This window comes from Boleophthalmus pectinirostris, unplaced genomic scaffold (genome assembly GCF_026225935.1).
Source record: "Boleophthalmus pectinirostris isolate CB_2022bp ecotype Guang Dong unplaced genomic scaffold, ASM2622593v1 HiC_scaffold_7, whole genome shotgun sequence".
Taxonomy (NCBI): Eukaryota; Metazoa; Chordata; class Actinopteri; order Gobiiformes; family Gobiidae; genus Boleophthalmus; species Boleophthalmus pectinirostris.
In genome coordinates this window covers 34,921,051-34,939,759 of record NW_026571473.1, presented here as the reverse complement: position 1 = coordinate 34,939,759, position 18,709 = coordinate 34,921,051, and the positions used below count along the sequence as shown (strand labels likewise).

General features: G+C 39.7%; 1 protein-coding gene across 1 annotated transcript in view; it reads left to right on the top strand.

Moving 5' to 3' along the window:
* Positions 1–18,709, top strand: part of brinp3a.2 (bone morphogenetic protein/retinoic acid inducible neural-specific 3a, tandem duplicate 2) — a 250,612-nt gene that overhangs the window by 152,140 nt on the left and 79,763 nt on the right. The window contains exons 8-9 of the mRNA XM_055165148.1: positions 10,647–10,752; positions 13,252–13,488. Coding sequence (XP_055021123.1) covers positions 10,647–10,752; positions 13,252–13,488 — 343 coding nt within the window. The remainder of the gene's footprint in view (positions 1–10,646; positions 10,753–13,251; positions 13,489–18,709) is intronic.

Genomic DNA, 18,709 nt, shown 5'->3' with positions numbered 1-18,709 from the left:
TAAACTGCACCAACTTTAAAGGAAACACAACAGTTGGATGGGTCAGTGGGACTTTGTTTGTGGCGTTCACGGTGACTCTGGGCTTTGTTCAGTTGTGGCGTGTAGGGAGGGTGCTGTCTGGGACCGTTGGATTGTCGTTGTGTTCGCAGTGACTCAGTTGTTCAGTCGTGTCTAGAAGTGGCACATCGCACTCGCTTTTTCGGTTCGTTCCTCCGTTCCGTTCCTCGTCGGCGTGGAGTGATGAGTGTGGCTGCGGGTGCGTTTCGCTGCGCAGTCGCTGTCTGCTCCGTGTGTTTGCGTGCGCTACGAGTGGTGTGGCTTTGTAGTTTACTGAAGTCATGCTGGGACACCTGAGTGGATTCGTGTATACGGCGCTCTGGACTGCAGGGCGCGCGGTCGTTTTTTGATGGGGTTAGAGGCTTAAGAGCGCGTCTAATAGCCCGGAAAATACGGTACTTAGCGTAACACTGGATTTCAAGACGAGCATGGCGGCTCAGAGTGAGAACTGACTCGTTTCTGTGTCCGCAATCCTTCCCTATCCACACAGCTTTGAGCATATTTGTTTACGTTTTACAGAAACGAAACTTAAAACCACATGGCTAATTTGTTTAAACTAAGCGCGCAAAAAACAGCTCGCTATTGTGCACTGATGCGGTTGGTTCAGCTTCTGTCGGACTAAAGGACACGACTCAGTGGAATATGAGTGTTCTTTCGGTGACAGAGGGGTGTTCTGCTGATGGTGAGTCTGTTCTGTGCTTCTATTGCGTTGGAGATGGTTCATGTTAAACTTTTCAGAGATTATACAGTCTATGCGTACGATCATATGCATAGTTTATATGAATGGACATATAGTCTACTTTGCGGTGTATAGAACTACATCAGTGTATCAGTGTTTTCAGGCGTCCACACAGTGCTGGATCAGATCCGTGCTCAGATGAATTCGTTGGAGCTGGCGGCATCAGATCGTTCCATCTCTGGAGTGGTTTTCCATCGGATTAGTGTGGACGTACACTGCATCTGCAACAAAAATGACTCAAATACATAGTAATGTGGCCGGGGCCATTGTGAAATAAATCACTAATTCCAGAATCATATAGAGCGGGCTAATATGAACATTTTAAGACCAAAATGATGACCCTGAATGCAACAGTTATCATGTCCTGCCGATCAGTTGAGCGACTAAAAAGGGGCGTTGCAAAAGCTCTCAAAACTATTCCATATCTCTGTATCTGACCCAAGCTGCCCTCACAAGACTACACCTGCACAGAGTTCATGCAAAAACTACTATTTATGCAGAAAAAAAGTACGAGGAAACAAGGTATTTATGTCTGTCTTATTCTGGAAGTTGCTGTGGGTTGTGTTATTTGGTCGATGTAAACAGCAAAAAAAGTTCTATATAGATTTCAAAGTCACATTCAACGTGGAACTAAACACCAAATGAACAGTTTTATGCTGGTAAACACTTGTCTAATAGGGTGGTTCATCAAAGTGTGGTAAAAAATAAACTCAGATTACTTGGATTAGAACCCTGCATTAGGTTTTAGCATCCAAAAGATGATTTAGGAAGAAATTTGGAGTTAAAAGAAGATGTTTTAGAGTTTGCTCAAGCTGCATGATGTTTTGAAGCTCCTGCAGATGATTTGGTTTTTCCTAAAGATGCTGTCACAATATTAAAATTCAGTTGTAAAAAAGCAGCCGTAATAGCTTTCGGCCGACATCTTTGGTACTTGAGTGAAGAAATGGTTGGCCTGGAATTTTGACTCTAGTGTGACATAAAGAACAGAAGAAGTGGATGGGTCACAGTTTTATGGAAAAGGAAAGTTCAGAGGTTCCACCAAAGCGACGTCATGCCCTTAATCAAACAGATTATGAAGGGAAACAGATCAATGATTGTGTCACCACCAGCACGATGCTTTTCTTCGAAGCTCTTCATCTGCCAAAAACATTTTTAACAATTCCGCAGCAGCAGACTGGACTGATGATGCAGACTTTCAGAAGGAGCTAAAATTGTACTTTCCAGGAAAGTTGTCAGTGGTGTTGCTGAAAGGAAACAGAAACAGTATCTACTGTGAGTTGTCAAAGAGCTCAAGCACATCTTTTGTGATGCCAACAAAGCCACAGTGGAGCTGGATTTTCAAAGTAACTTTTTTATGGACTTAATGGACTTTCTGAGCAACTTTTATGGACTTTCTAAGTCATTTTTATGCAAGTTTCACTTTATGTTTGCAAAATAAAATGACAAATTATTCGAATACACCTTATTTATTTGGTTAGCTATGTTATAGTATAGGCCTTATAGGGCAATTTTCAAGAGTCTAAATATTAATTCATTTGCATAAAATTTTGACCCGACTATTTTGGCCAGATATGGAACCAAATGCAAGGGTTCTAATCTAGAGAATCTAAAAAAAATATTATTTAGACTACGCTATTGTCTAATGTTCCTCGTGCTTTTTGGCAGTTAAAGTGTAAACTAGATACATTTGCAGCTTTGTGGTCAATAATATAAAAATTGGTGTCCTGGCCAATGGCGGCACTGAGGCAAAAGTGAAAGGAATCTGTGAAGGCCTGCAGGGTTCTCCAACGTTTTTCCTCCACTGAGCTACTCCTACAAAACAAAAATGCCAGAGAGCTGTTCATTTTAGGAGTCGCAAAGAAACTGTGTATAGATAAGAGCTTCTCCAAGCCTTAGACACGGAACAGTTAGATGCTTATAAAACATAAACCATTATATATTTATCAATGCACAAAGTTAGGCATGAAAATGATACATTTACTATGGTGATTAATACATTTTTGTTATTCAGCACAACACATAGAGTTCAGAAATCAATGAAAGGAATGGAAGTAGTGGGTGACATCACAAAGGACTGCCCTAGCTGATTACAGACAAGTGTTTCTGATACAAACATCTGGCTGTTAGACCAATCACACTGTTCATTATACCTCCAGACCCCAAACATACTCCCCCTCCTCACTCCCCCCTTTAGTCCTCCAGACCCCGCCCCTCCTCTAACTCACTCTGCCCTTTAGTCCTCCAGGTCCTGCCCAGTAGGCTCTATTCACGCTTACGTCACAAACCAGGAAGACTCTTTGAAAACATGCAATGACAACTTCCGGCGGGGCTCTGTTCGTGGTAAAAAGTCTGATCTAATCTAGTAAAAATGAGAAAATGTCCCAGTTTTCTTCATCCAAATGCCACTGAAGCGTTCCGTTATGTTCGGCGAATCAACAATTACAACCATATTTCAGTTTTCATCATTTCCCCACTAACACACAACTCCGATGCGATGAGAAGAGACGAGGGCGCAAAATTCAAGATGATTCCCAACAGCACACACATATAAAGTCTTCATTTTACCGCTGATCGCATTTATTTCAGCGGGTTTGATCACAGACGGTCGGAAACTACACCGTAAGTTTTCGTCGCATGTTTCCAAACGTCTTCCTGGTTTGTGACGTAACCGTGTACAGAGCCTATTTGTGGTTGTGGTTGGAGCTTAGGTACTTAGTCCCACATTAAAACCTCCCAGAGAATCGGTGCTGTGAAAACTCTTCTCAAATTCACCACCACAACGAGAGCGTTTAGAGGTAAAAGCGGACATGCAAATTTGATACATACATCCCATCGAAACCATAAATGAAAAAGATAACAGATAACAGATTGTAGTAGAGTTACAAGTGGCCAATAATGTCCCTGTAAGTAGTGTTAATTCATCAGATAGTATCTATAGTGTGAATCAAGTGCTTTGCCAACCTCCTCATCAGTCACTGCCCTGCGTCTTATCTTCTACACTGCACGGGCACGTATATGGCTCTAATACAAAGAGATCTCTCATTTTACACTTTTAAATCTATCATAAGAGCTACCAGAGAATTATAATTAGATTTAAAGCACCCATACTACTTTTCTTTCTGTTATAATGTTGTTTCCTCATCACAAACTAATAAATTAAACAGTATAGTATATTGTCTGCTGAAATGTGTGTTGGCATACTAGTTGTTTTTATATTTTTAGTTGTTTTTTTTCATGGCAGAAACTCCACTTTGGTCTCTGAAAGTTGTGAAAATTGTTTATAATATTATCACGGTGAATAATTTTAATTAGGATGCGCTGAATGTATTAGGTAAGTGAGAAATAACTTTGGACCGCTGCAAAATGTTTAAAATGAAGACAGTAAAAGTCAGGTACAGCACCATTAAAGTTCGCCTGACAGGTTTTTACGATGCTCTAATTTATACTTAATTTGGTGGGATAAAATCTGTTAAAGTTTTACACCAATCAAGAAGCAATTTGTGAAGAAAAGCTATAAAGTATGTTGAAAATTACAGCAAATGCAAAGTTCCATTATCCCCTATCTATAGAAAGACATTTTGCTGATACTTTAAACATAATTTCAACAGAATAAAGGTGTTTTCTTATATTTGTATTTATCAAATCATAATTTCTGGTCCAGTGTACCACATGGTTGTAAGGTAACAGTGTGATGTCATGATTTACAAACAGGAAACCATTTAAAATACTGACAAACTGGGAAGAATTCTTTTTCTTTTTTGCAAAATCTTAAATATAATGGGCCTCATTCATGAAACATTCTTTCGGACAAATTTGTACTTAAGGCCTTCTCACGAACATTTTGGGCATTTACAAAACTCTTTTTTAACTGAAAACGTTCTTCAGTCAGAGCAAATCCTATGAACAGTCAGGACTTGTAAGAACAAAAAATCTACTGTTGTTGAATATTATTAAAGGTTGTATGGAGGATTTTGTTTTTGTTTTTTTTGTTTCAAGTTGTCAATGATAGCATTATAGAGGTGCAGTAGCCTTGTAATTATGATGACCAAAAAAAAGAGAATAAAAATTCATCAACTCTGGACGTGGTGGGGCTAAACATTTGCCAATAGATAACGACATTGCCTCATTATCTGTTAGCTGACAGGCTGTCAATCAATCTCCCTACGTTTCTAGTGTAACTGACTTGCCTGTGCGCCGCCGGTACGTGGTTTACGTACGCCTGTCACGCAGTCCACAGACGCAAGCCGCACAGACGCTGTTTACTCCACCAACGCAACAGTTCTTAGCGGCTTTTTTTGACCTATATCTTCCTCGCAGTTAGCACAAAGTTTGTTGCAATGGCAGACAAGAATCCAGGAGCAGTTAGCCGCAAAAGAAAGTCCGTTTTTGAGGTCGCTGAAAGAAGAAGACAAGGGGAAAAGCAGCGAAGCCAAACTAAGGTGATTCTTATAGATTCATTCCAGCGATGGCGCGACTGAAGCAGACGCAGGGTCTAAAGACTGACGCATTGGTTGCCAAATTACTCCTGGACAGGTAACTTCTGCTTATTATGAAAACGTACTTTATTTCCAAGAGCTAGTCAAACGTTTTTCAGGACACGAAAGCGATATCCTATGTCTGAAAACGTAATTTTCAAGGCAAAGAAAGAGTCCGCTTGCTGCTGCGTGTTGTAGCTAGTTCATTCGCACTGAATCTCCGCGCAACCTTCTCTGCACCCCTTTCCTACTCCTGTCCCCACTGCCCGTTCCGCTCTTCCCCCTTCTCCTCACTTCTCCGGGCATGGAATCTCCGCGCACCGCTCCCCTCTCCCTCTCCTCTCTCTCTCCCTGCTCCGTTCTTCTCCCTGCTCCTCACTTCTCGTCCGCGAATGAAATGTCCGCACACCCGCTCCCCCCGCTCCTCACTTCTCCCCCTTGCCTAACCAACACTGTAGTTAGTTGTTTACAAGTCATGTGCAGCGCACCGGCTGTAAACAAACCTGTTTCTGGCGTAAAGAGGAGGCGGGAGAAGGCGTTTCTACGTAGGAGCTGTAGGGGAGGGGGGTGGTTTCACGCATGCGCAACATTTGAAAAAGGACAAACAGTCGCTGGATTTCTTGTTCCTTGGAAAATCCTCTATACAACCTTTAAGCTGATAATGGAACTAAAAAATGTAATTCCTCCATGTTTGTAAGTTGTATATTTTCTTAAATTATTTCATATAAACATATTACTCTGTGATGAAGTAACATTGATGAGGCATTTTCTAGAGCATGTGGTCTATTGGGTCCAACAGACTTTCTCCGGGCTACAGTGAGCCTCAGTCTGTCCCAGTCCCAGTGCCTCCATATGGGTCTCTGTCACAGCCATGCGTCTGGTCACCACGCTGGACTCAACACCCCCTCATGAAACTTTTTCTTAGCTGAAAATGTTCTTCTGTAAGAACAAATCCTAAGAACAGACAGAAATTCTATGAAAGAACAAAAATTATACTGTTTTACAATATTATCACTCTGATAATGCAACTAAAAATTATAATTCCTCCATGGTTGTAAGATATATATTTTCTTAAATTATTTAGTATAAACATATTACTCTGTGATGAAATAACATTGATGAAGCATTTTCTAGAGCATGTGGTCTATTGGGTCCAACAGACTTTCTCCGGGCTGCAGTGAGCCTCAGTCTGTCCCAGTCCCAGTGCCTCCATATGGGTCTCTGTCACAGCCATGCGTCTGGTCACCACGCTGGACTCAACACCCCCTCATGAAACTTTTTTCTTAACTGAAAATGTTCTTCTGTAAGAACAAATCCTAAGAAAAAGAACACAAATTCTACTGTTTTAGAATATTATCACTCTGATCATTCAACTAAAAATTCTAATTCCTCCATGACTGTAAGCTATATATTTTTTATTATTATTTCATATAAACATATTACTGTGTGATGAAATAACATTGATGAAGCATTTTCTAGAGCATGTGGTGTATTGGGTCTAACAGACTTTCTCCAGGCTGCAGTGAGCCTCAGTCTGTCCCTGTCCCAGCGCCTCCATATGGGCTGTTGTCACAGCCATGTGTCTGGTCACTGGACTCAACACCTCATGCATCACAAAACTTTTTCTTAACTGAAAATGTTCTTTTGTAAGAACAAATCCTATGAATAGTCAGGAGCACTTGTAAGAACAAAAAAATCTACTGTTTTAGAATATTATTACTCTGATAATGAAACTAAAAATTATAATTCCTCCATGATTGTAAGTGATATATTTTCTTAAATTATTTCCTATTAACATATTACTGTGTGATCCAATGACATTTATGTGGTGTTTTAGACTTTATACGGGCTGCAGTGAGCCTCAGTCTGTCCCAGCCTGTCCTGGACTCATCAACCCCACCACCCCCCTGACCCACGACGAGCAGAGCGCACTCTTATGCAACCCCAGCCAAGCCCCCTCCTCGCTATTTACTGCAGGTTCGCGATCAGGGAAAGCGCGATAAATCCGATAAAAGCAGGCCCTTATTTCAATAAATTTATGAGTTAAATATTCCCTTCTTGAGTGTGTTCATGTGAGTTTGGACATTTGAAATCACCGCTGAAGCTGTAAAATACTTCCTCAATCACTCCCTTTCACTTTCACGTGTCATAACCCATGCCAAACCCAAATTGCCCATATTTGGAAGTTCAGAGGGCGTTTCTAACCAAATACATTTACATTTTCTATGTAAATTAATTGTAAATGAGCGTGTAGATATTCGTAGCTGGGTGTTGGTGAATTCGGCACAACTGTCTCTTAAGAAAGAATTTGGAAGTGTAAGAATGTTTTGTGAATCTGGTGCAGTGTTTTTCTCAGCATCTTCATGAAGTGGAAGTTCTGAACATTTTTTAAGAAAAGATTCATAAATGAAGCCCAATGATCTCAATCGTGTTTTAGTCAAATGAGTAGTTCAAGCTGTCATGGGCACTTTAAGTCTCCATCCTCTGCATTTGACCCACCCTTCAGCGGCGCAGCACCCATAGGACCCATCTGTAGGCCTTTCACTGCAGACACCTGTGTTCCTTGGGGGAGATTTGCTCGTTTTCGCTCGTCTCTTTACGCTCTTGTGTTCAAATGTTTCTTAGTGACCCTCATTTTCTCTTCTCCTCCATCTGTCTCTTTCCAAGCGCCTGACAAAAGCTCGCTCGGGACAAATCTCTCCAAACAATACGGTGCGCCTCTCCCTCCGTCGCTCCCTCGCTCCCCCGCTCACCAGCTCGCGCACGTACGAGGAGAAAAATGAGACGCAGTTAGCTAGTCGTCAGCGTGTCACAACAAAGAAAGGAAATGTTTTTTTTGCAAATGAGCAGTGAGTGGTTATCTGTGTCTGTCTCGGAGGACAAAAGGTCAGTCCAACAGTCTTCCATCAATGACCGGGACGAGGCAAAGCGAGGACATGCACGACGCTATTATAGGCTTCAGTTTTGATCTCGATGAAAAATATTTTGGTAATGCTCCTGAAATTTGAGAAACGGTGTCTTCCAAAAGCACCATAGCTTGAAAATGTGGAAAAGCAGTTCATTTTAAAGGTTCTTGTGAGCTTCACGTCGAGTTATAATGTTGTTACCTCCTCAAAAACAAACCTGGTGTTGTGTTTTGTTCATTCACACGTGTTTTGAGCATTCAACTCTCAACTTTCAACTTTGTGCAGAGGTGGGGACTTGCAATCCGTGACTTAGACTCGAGTCACTATTTTTCGGACTTGAGACTTGACTTGATAAAATGGACTAAGACTTGGGACTCGATTTGGACTTGAATGTCAGTGATTTGGGATTTGACTTGGGCTTGAGACCTGTGACTTGATGCTTCTCCTAAAAATAAATGTTTTTAGAAAATACTTTTGTCTTTTCAGTTGATAAATGTGGTGCTAAATTTTACAGGAACAAACTGGAACATGTCCCTCCCACTTCTCTGTTTGTTACTTTGGATGTAACTGAAGTACTGTGATGTAGTATCCTCAAATGTACTACAGTAATATTCAGTACAAAACAGAGGGAACTACACAGAACATGATCCTTCATGAAAAAAATAACTGTTATTAAGATCTTTTAAATCTGAATTCTTTTTATTCTGACGGTAATGATTCGCACTAAGATCTTGTCAAGACATTTTAAAAGGAAGAATTAGCATTTCTACAACTCTTAAGAACGAATCGTTTTAAAAGAAGCTTTGTTCCGGCTGCTATCGTAATTATGAAGAAACTGAAATCTATTTATCTATCGAGTTTAGTACATCTGTCTTGGAAAAATTGTGTGTTTTTCTTTTTTTTAATATATATATATTAAAAAAAACTGACCAGTGTAGGATTCTAATGCACACTTTCTTCATGTTGTGCTTGGACTACAAACCAAAAAACAAGATGGCAGACTCAGAAAACCGATTAGACGGATGTTATTGAATTTGTATCGAATTTTATGGAGATTACCTCTGAAATTCAGTGGCGTAACATATCAAGAAAATATAACAGATCGAAAAAAAAATGAACATTACATATCTAGAACCAAACTGAAAACTGTCTAAAAAGATATAAAGATATTGTTGTGGAAAAAACATATATATCTCTTGAAGATAAATAATGAATCCATCTGTGAACCCCAATGAGTTTTTAGAATATAGACCAAAGTTTATTCTTGTTACAGCAGATATGGACAGGGCCTAGTCCTGCCCTGGCCACAGCCCAACAGCCTCTCTCCACCAGTAGTATCTCCCTACCACATCTTGCCCCATCTTCCAAGTCTCTCTCCAGTATCTCCCCAGAGCATCTGAGCTCTGAGTATTTATCCAGAAATACAAGTTACATACATATCAGTTTGAGTTGATGCCATCAGGCAGAAGGTACAGGGTCCCAAACTGTAAACTGAACAGATTCAAACATTCTTTTGTGCCACTAGCTGTTAAACTGCTAAACTCAGATAATGCAGTTAAAAAATAATTATAAAAGGCTTAGGGATTGTGCAATCAAAACTGCACATAGGTGTAGGGAATGTGCAATTAAAGCTACACATAGGCTTAAGGAATGTGCAATAATTAAATCTGCACATAGGCTAAGGGAATGTGCAATAATTATAACAAAAACTGCACATAGGCTTAGGGAATGTGCAATCAAAACTGCACATAACTGCACATAGGCTTAGGGAATGTGCAATAATTAATAGAACAGAAGAATGCAAGGGTTTGCCTGTTAAGGATAATTTAAGCGTCCTGTTGGTGCATCACTCGTGGTCATACTGGTCTCATATTTACTTTGTTTTATGGTGTTTGTTTATGTGCTGCTTTGTGTTGTGTTGTCCTGTTTTTTGATAAAACATGTTACCCCCTGTCCCAAGACAAATTTCTCCCAAGGGAGACAATAAAGGATTATCTTATCTTATCTTATCAAAGCAGAGTGACTTTGGTTTCAGAGGCTGGTTCTAAATGAACATACAGTTGAGGACAACAAAGAGCTTCCTGAAGGAGGAGACGGTTGTGTCTGATGAGCTTTTACACATGTTCATGACTGGTCTGGGTTTCAGGTAGAAATCACATTCATTTACACATAGACAGATTGAAAGAAATCTTTCCACGATCTAAATTTCTATCACAATATCTTTGCAAGTACTGTATGCTTTAAATTGAGTGTACAGAATATAGACTCTATATACCCAGGAAATACTATCAAAAAGCTGAAAAAGTTGATTTAGCATAATATGTGTTCTTTAAGTAAACTCTGCCCTCCGTGTGTTACCATGGAAAATGTCCCTCCAAAACAATGTACACATTTCTGACTAACCAAACTCTCAGCACATCCATATCCAACTGGTTTGTATCACTTTGTAATGATGCTCTTGTTGCCTAGGTGACAGAGACCCGGACCGGTCCCCTCGGATGCAGTAACTATGACAACCTGGACTCAGTCAGCTCTGTCCTGGTCCAGAGTCCCGAGAACAAGGTCCAGCTGCAAGGTACTGGCATCAATTATTCACCGCTGCATTACATTAAACCGTGTGAAGGTCCATCTGTACGCAGGAAATGACTGGAATCCACAATATTACACGTGTTTGGACACAAATGCATTTTTTATTATTTAACGTAACAGTAGAAGGGTTCATGAAATACTGGAAAAGGAAAGTCAATAAAAATATCTATCGAATTCTACTAAAATTCAAATTATTTCTGTGCATTTTTGCTTTGTTATTCGTTGGGGGGCGATTGTTGACTTTCCATAAATGCAAACACCATTAAAAAATCTTCCAATATTTCAATCCTTTAATCTAAAACGGGTCTCTTTTTTAATACAACCATGTCAAGAAATCAAGAACTTCAATATTTTGTTCCAATTTTAGACCAATCATGTAACTTTTATCACTAAACAAGTTATAAAAAAATGGCTCTTTTTCTCAATTTGGGTGTTGCATTTGCACTTTTTCATTCGTCCTTACTGCCTTACTGCGAGTGGGCTTGCATCTCCACAAACCTGACTCTTATTTGGTCTGGACTTTGACTACTGTATCCCACGGTGTCTATTTATTTACATTATTCCACAGTGTATATTTATTTTGGAGAATGTTTGACTTTTGCTTCATGCTTATTACGTTTTATTTTTTAATACAACTCGACAAACTGTGAAATATTTGAACACACATATTACAAATAGATAATGGAAGAAGGGGAAAAATTAAAATGAGTTAAGAGCAAAGATGCCCTGACACATTATTGTAAGCAGTAATCAATGAGATTTGATGACAGAAATGAGTCTGGTTATGATCAGTGGTGGAACGTAAGGAAGTACAAGTAAAAGTACAATACTCAAGTACAATTTTTTGGTATCTGTACTTTACTTAAAGGGCCATTGCGCAACTAAAGGTTGGAGGTCCACTACCATGGATTTTCTACTGTATGGTATGAAACTCGTATGAGATGCATTTATTCAATTATGGGTGTTTTTATTGATTAAAAAATAGAATAAAAGAGGCATTCTGACTGTGAGTGGGGTCACCTCTTCACAGATCTCACCTGTAAATTGGACCAGTAAATTGGTCCCTTGCTAGTTTCTATGGAGACTGAGAAGTTTAATGGCATAATTTGGAATATTGAAGGTAAAGCAATAACATCTCCATGGAGACAAGTGACTGGTGGGCCCATCCATACATTTTCTTCCTCTTATCTGGGACCGGGTCGCAGGGGCAGCAGTCTAAGCAGGGACTCCCAGACTTCCTTCACCCCGGACACTTCCTCCAGGGGGACCCGAGTCGTTCCCAAGCCAGCCCAGAGACATAGTCCCTCCAGTGTGTCCTGGGTCTTCCCCGGGGCCTCCTCCAGGTGGGACATGCCCGGAACACCTCCCGTGGGAGACGTCCAGGAGGCTTCCGGAACAGATGTCCGAGCCACCTCAACTTGCTCTTCTCATCGTGAAGGAGCAGCGGCTCTACTCCGAGCTCCTCACCCTATCTCTAAGGGAGCGTCCAGCCACCCTGCGAAGGAAACTCATTTTGGTTGCTTTTATCCACGATCTTGTCCTTTCGGTCATTACTCAGAGCTCATGACCATAGGTGAAGGGAGGAACGTAGATTGACGGTAAATCGAGTAAATCCCTCTTCACCACAACGGTCCAATTCAGCGACCGCATCATTGCCGACGCTGCACCGATCCACCTGTCAATCTCACGCTCCATCCTCCCCTCACTCGAGAACAAGACCCCGAGATACTTGAACTCTCCAGCCACCCTCAGAGGAAAAGCCACCTTTAACAGTCAAGAACCATGACCTCGGATTTGGAGGAGCTTATGTACATCCCTGGCAGTCCCTCTCCAGAAAAGTTACACAGTGCACCTTTTAAGTACATTTTACAGTGGCTACTTTTTATTTTTACTTCACTACATTTGCGAGCACGTATATGTACTTTCTACTCCACTACATTTTAGATCTGAACTGAAAAGACTCAGCTGAATCAGACGTATTTTTAGCATAATTCATTTAAGTTTTTGTCCCAACTTTGAGCAAACCAAATGCACAAAAAACACAAAAACAGCTACGGAAATTAAGAAATCAATTGAATCACTTAAAAACAGCGAAGGTCTTTACCAAAATCACTACATTTCATCCTTTAATTCTTCAAAAAATCTCTGCAAAACACTTTTTACTCTTAAAGTAAATTTTTATCAGGTACTTTAATACTTTTACTTACTTTTACTTGAGCAACTTTTTGCCCTTGTATCTGTACTTTTAATTATTAAGTAACAAAATCGAGTACTTCATCCACCACTGGTTATGATCTATGAACTTAAAAACTGAACACCCACGTATTTTCTTAGGCTCTGAGGCAAAGAACTTTTCACAGATGATTAATGAAACCAACGTGAATGACTCAAAATACAAGTAAATTTTGTGTAATATGTTCATAAATCAGTCTTAAAATTGGAAATCCGCAGTTGATTCATTGACTTTATGTGTTTTTGTGTTCAGGTCTGCAGATGATCCTGCCGGACTACCTGCAGGAGAGCTTCGTCCACGCGGCGCTCAGCTACATCGCCTGTAACGGAGAGGGGGACTTCATGTGCAAAGACAACGACTGCTGGTGCCACTGCGAACCACAGTTCCCAGAATGCAACTGTCCCTACATGGACATCCAGGCCATGGAGGAGAGTCTGCAGAGGATCACCCAGACCTGGACGCTCATCTACAAGGAGTTTGAGGAGTCAGGTACGGCTGGGTTTGTTTTAGAGACATAAGCAACGACATTAGGCTCCATTTATGAAGCGTTCGTAAACATTTTACACGTAACATATTTAAATAATTTGTTTTCAAAATAAAACCAAAAATAAGAAAACGAAAAAGCAACTATTTTCTTTATTATTTGTCTCCAAAACCAAAATGAAAAAAACAAAACAAAACAGATAACGGTTCATTTTTTTCAGTTTTTCGATTTTGCGTTTAAATGAATAATTGAGTCCTGATCTTGTCCCGGTCTGGTCCCGGTCTCAGTCCTGGTCTCAGTCCTGGTCTCAGTCCTGGTTTCAGTCCTGGTCTCAGTCTCGGTCTCAGTCCCGATCTCAGTCCTGGTCTCAGTCCTCGGTTTCAGTCCTGGTCTCAGTCTCAGTCTCAGTCCCGATCTCAGTCCTGGTCTCAGTCCTGGTTTCAGTCCTGGTCTCAGTTCTGGTCTGGTCCCAGTCTCAGTCCTGGTCTCAGTCCCAGTCTCAGTTCTGGTCTGGTCCTGGTCTGGACCCAGTCTCAGTCCCACTCTCAGTCCTAGTCCCAGTCTGGTCCCGGTCTCAGTGCGGGTCTGGTCCGGGTCTGGTTCTGGTCTCAGTCCTAAACCAGGACTAAAGAACCAGGACTGAACCAGGACTGAGTGTCGGGACAGGCCTGGAGCTGCGCCCGCATAGACTGTCGGTGATCAGAACTGAGACCGGGACCAGACTGGGACCAGACCGGGGACTGAGACGTGGACTGAGACCAGGAATGAGACCAGGACTGAGAACGGTTTAGTCCTGGTTTAGTCCTGTTTTAGTCCTGGTTCAGTTCTGGTTCAGTCCGGCATCACAGTTTAAATCATGGAAACGGGAAACGTTTTTTCCATTATTCATTTAAACCCAAATTCGAAAACTGAAAAAAGGAATTCTTATCCGCTTTTTCATTTTGGTTCTGGAGACAAATAATGAAGAAAACTGTTCCTTTTTCATTTTCTTATTTTTGGTTTTATTTTGAAAAATGAATAAACGAATGATCCACGGATTTATTTCGAACACTGTGTGACCTTTTAGTATTTTGACTACGTTCAAAAAAAGGTTTGTCAAGTTGTTGTGTACAGTTTTGTATCATGTTTTTGTATATTTATGGAGAACTGTCATGTGGGAGCTTGGGTGACGTTGGCTTGTGTGTGGAGCATTGCACAGAATCTTACAGTTAACCATAAGGAAAGTTTGAATAGAGCCCTGAGGAGATCACTAGATTACTCAAACATGCATGGATGACTCTAAAACCTTTCCAGACATGTTTTTGATGAGGGAAGTTGGTTGATGAAGAACATGACCAAAAAAAAACCCCCCAAAAACTGCATAATAACAATTTAAGAAACAAATGTGGAGTTAAAACCTTCTTAGGAATGAATATTTTAGGCATTCACAATTTTTTTTCTTGACTAAAAATGTTCTTCTGTTGAATGTATTTGTTTGGAGGATAAGCCCCATCTCGTTTTCGAGGGGGTCCTCCTAGTTACAAGAGCAGAAGACAGATACAGCAGGGCAGAAAGTCGGCTACATAAATTCAAATAAACATAGGGAAAAAAAATTTAAAAAATCAACACAACCACACACACACTCGCTCACACTTGACTGTTAGGCACATACTAAATCAAATTTTAACAAAAACTAAGACAGAGTTCAAATATTATCACAAAATACAACGAGATTAACAAAAAATTAAACAAAAATATCAAAAAAAACCAACAACAATTACACAGGTTATGGAAATATTCTAGAATGAACAAATCTACTGTTTGAGAATATTATTACTCTGATAATGCATCCAAAAATTCAAGTTCTTGCATGAATTGTGAGCAACACATTTTTACAAATAATGTTATATAACAATAAAAATAAATTAAAAAAGAGTGATGTGGTGTAATATATAGAGCATGTGCGAAGTCTAACAGGATGTTGTGTTCTGTTTCTGCCTGAGGACTGCACATGCACATGAAAGGAGCTTGTAGCTAAATCTGGAGCAGAGCATCTTTTTTTTTCTCTGAGATTAATGTTTCTGTGCACTGTTCTCATTTGAAATAAATAAATAAATACATAAATAAATAAATAAATAAATAAATAAATAATAACAATAACGTTCAGCAGTCACAGCCGTCTGTCCCAGCCCCAGTTCTGATGTATGATCCACTGTTATAACCTCTACAGGACCCAACTGTACAAAAACTCACCCTTATGTCACAGATAATACTCCCTACAACTGTACAAAAACTCACCCTTATGTAACAGATAATACTCCCTACAACTGTACAAAAACTCACCCTTATGTAATGTAATACTCCCTACAACTGTACAAAAACTCACTCTTATGTAACAGATAATACTCCCTACACCTTTATGTAACGGATAATACTCCCTACAACTGTACAACAACTCACTCTTATGTAACAGATAATACTCCCTACACCTTTATCTAACAGATAATACTCCCTACACCTTTATGTAACAGATAATACTCCCTACAACTGTACAACAACTCTTATCTAACAGATAATACTCCCTACACCTTTATGTAACTGATAATACTCCCTACACCTTTATGTAATAGATAATACTCCCTACACCTTTATGTAACGGATAATACTCCCTACAACTGTACAAAAACTCACCCTTATGTAATGTAATACTCCCTACAAGTGTACAACAACTCACTCTTATGTAACAGATAATACTCCCTACACCTTTATGTAACGGATAATACTCCCTACAACTGTACAACAACTCACTCTTATGTAACAGATAATACTCCCTACACCTTTATCTAACAGATAATACTCCCTACACCTTTATGTAACAGATAATACTCCCTACAACTGTACAACAACTCACTCTTATCTAACAGATAATACTCCCTACACCTTTATGTAACTGATAATACTCCCTACACCTTTATGTAATAGATAATACTCCCTACACCTTTATGTAACGGATAATACTCCCTACAACTGTACAACAACTCACTCTTATGTAACAGATAATACTCCCTACAGCTTTATGTAACGGATAATACTCCCTACACCTTTATGTAATGGATAATACTCCCTACAACTGTACAACAACTCTCCCTTATGTAACAGATAATACTCCCTACAACTGTACAACAAGTACAACAGTTGTGATGTGTGAGCTACTGTGTCCAAATAATTTCCCTTGTGGGTAAGTAAAGTTTTATTTTTGCCCTTAGGCAAGACACTTCAACCACTTTGGTTACTGTGGTGTTGTGTCTGAATTTTGGTGGTGGTCCCAGGGCAGCTGTGGCTACATTAGCACCATCACAGAGAGTGAGTAAGTGAATCAATATGGAAGCACTTTGAGAGGCTCTGACAGGTTTGTAACACGCATAACAAGCGCTGTTATTTTTATTAAAGCGAAAGAAATCCACTAATGAACTGACACGTCCTCAGAGGAATCGGATAATCAGATTTCTGTGCCTGTAAAAATACATCAAAAATCTGATCTGATTTAACGTTAACTTTATTCATCCACAAGGGAAATCATTTAACACAGAAGCTCACATGTCACAATATATAAAGAAGACAGCGATATAAGTGCTATAATAAATCCAAAATAAGTAGCAAGAGATTGGTGTCATGTACGAGGTAAAAAAAAAAAAAGAAATACAGTATAAAATTGTGATCTGTGTGCTTATGTAAGTGGACTGTTTGTCGGTGGGATTTACATTGTATTAGGTTGAATGACAGCATCGTCGTTCCCGCCTCCACAGAGTCGTCGAACATCACACTGAGATCATCCTGGCGTCTATGTGCGCTGTTTAACCTGGAAATACATTACACGAACGTTCTCTCCAGCCATTACACAGACGGGGAACAGATCGTACATTATGACACGCGCTCCGTCTCGTCTGAACTGAACAAACCGAACGGCCGGGCAGATTAAAAGCGAACCAACAGCTTTAGCGCAGGTAGTTTACAAAATGTCCGCCGTGGATTATGGACGCCGATTTGCATAATGTTGTGATATCGGTGCATCTGCGCTCGCTCTTTGCCAAGGTGATTAGAACTGGTTTGAAGTCCAAATCAGTTCATTGCAAATTTAGTTGGAGATATGACAAGTGCAATTAGTTGTGTGTGTTTTAATTTTAATGTGACAGATGATGCAGGAGCGGTAACGACGTGCAGGTTAAAGGTGCAGTGTGGAACTTTCTTTCTGTCCAAGTCATACTGTCAGTTATTACAGTCAAAGTATTTTTTATGGAAATGAGCAGGAGGAGGCCTTCATCCAGGTCAAAAGAGTCAGGTTTGTGGAGATGCAAGCACACTCACGGTAAGGATGCACATTTTCAATAAAGACACTGAAAAAAAAACAAAAAAAAACATAATTTTGGTTAAAAAGTTACTATTTTTTGGAATACAGCAGTTACTATTACTATTGCTGCTACTACATGTACTTAGGTCCGGACAAAATATTAACGGCAAAAGGACTACTACTACTGCTACTGCTACTACTATTATTACTACTACTGCTGCTACTACTACTACTGCTATTACTACTGCTACAACAACACCTACTACTACTACTACTACTAGTACTACTACTACTACTATTACTACTGCTACTACTACTACTATTACTTTTACTACTAATACTAATACTACTGCTACTACTATTACTACTACTATTGCTACTACTACTATTACTACTGCTACTACTACTGCAGCTACTACTACTACTACTATTACTACTAATACTAATACTACTGCTACAACAACACCTACTACTACTACTACTAGTACTACTAGTACTACTACTACTACTACTACTATTACTACTGCTACTACTATTATTACTACTACTACTGCTTCTATTACTACTGCTATTACTACTGCTACAACAACACCTACTACTACTACTACTACTACTACTACTACTAGTACTACTACTACTACTACTATTACTACTGGTACTACTACTGCAGCTACTACTACTACTACTATTACTATTACTACTAATACTAATACTACTGCTACTACTATTACTACTACTATTGCTACTACTACTATTACTACTACTATTACTACTACTACTACTACTACTGTTACTACTGCTACTAGTAGGGCGCCAGTCACAAAAAAAACCCCAAAAAAACAAACTGCTACTTTGTACTTCGCTCTGCACAAAACATTGACAGCAAAAAAATATGCTAC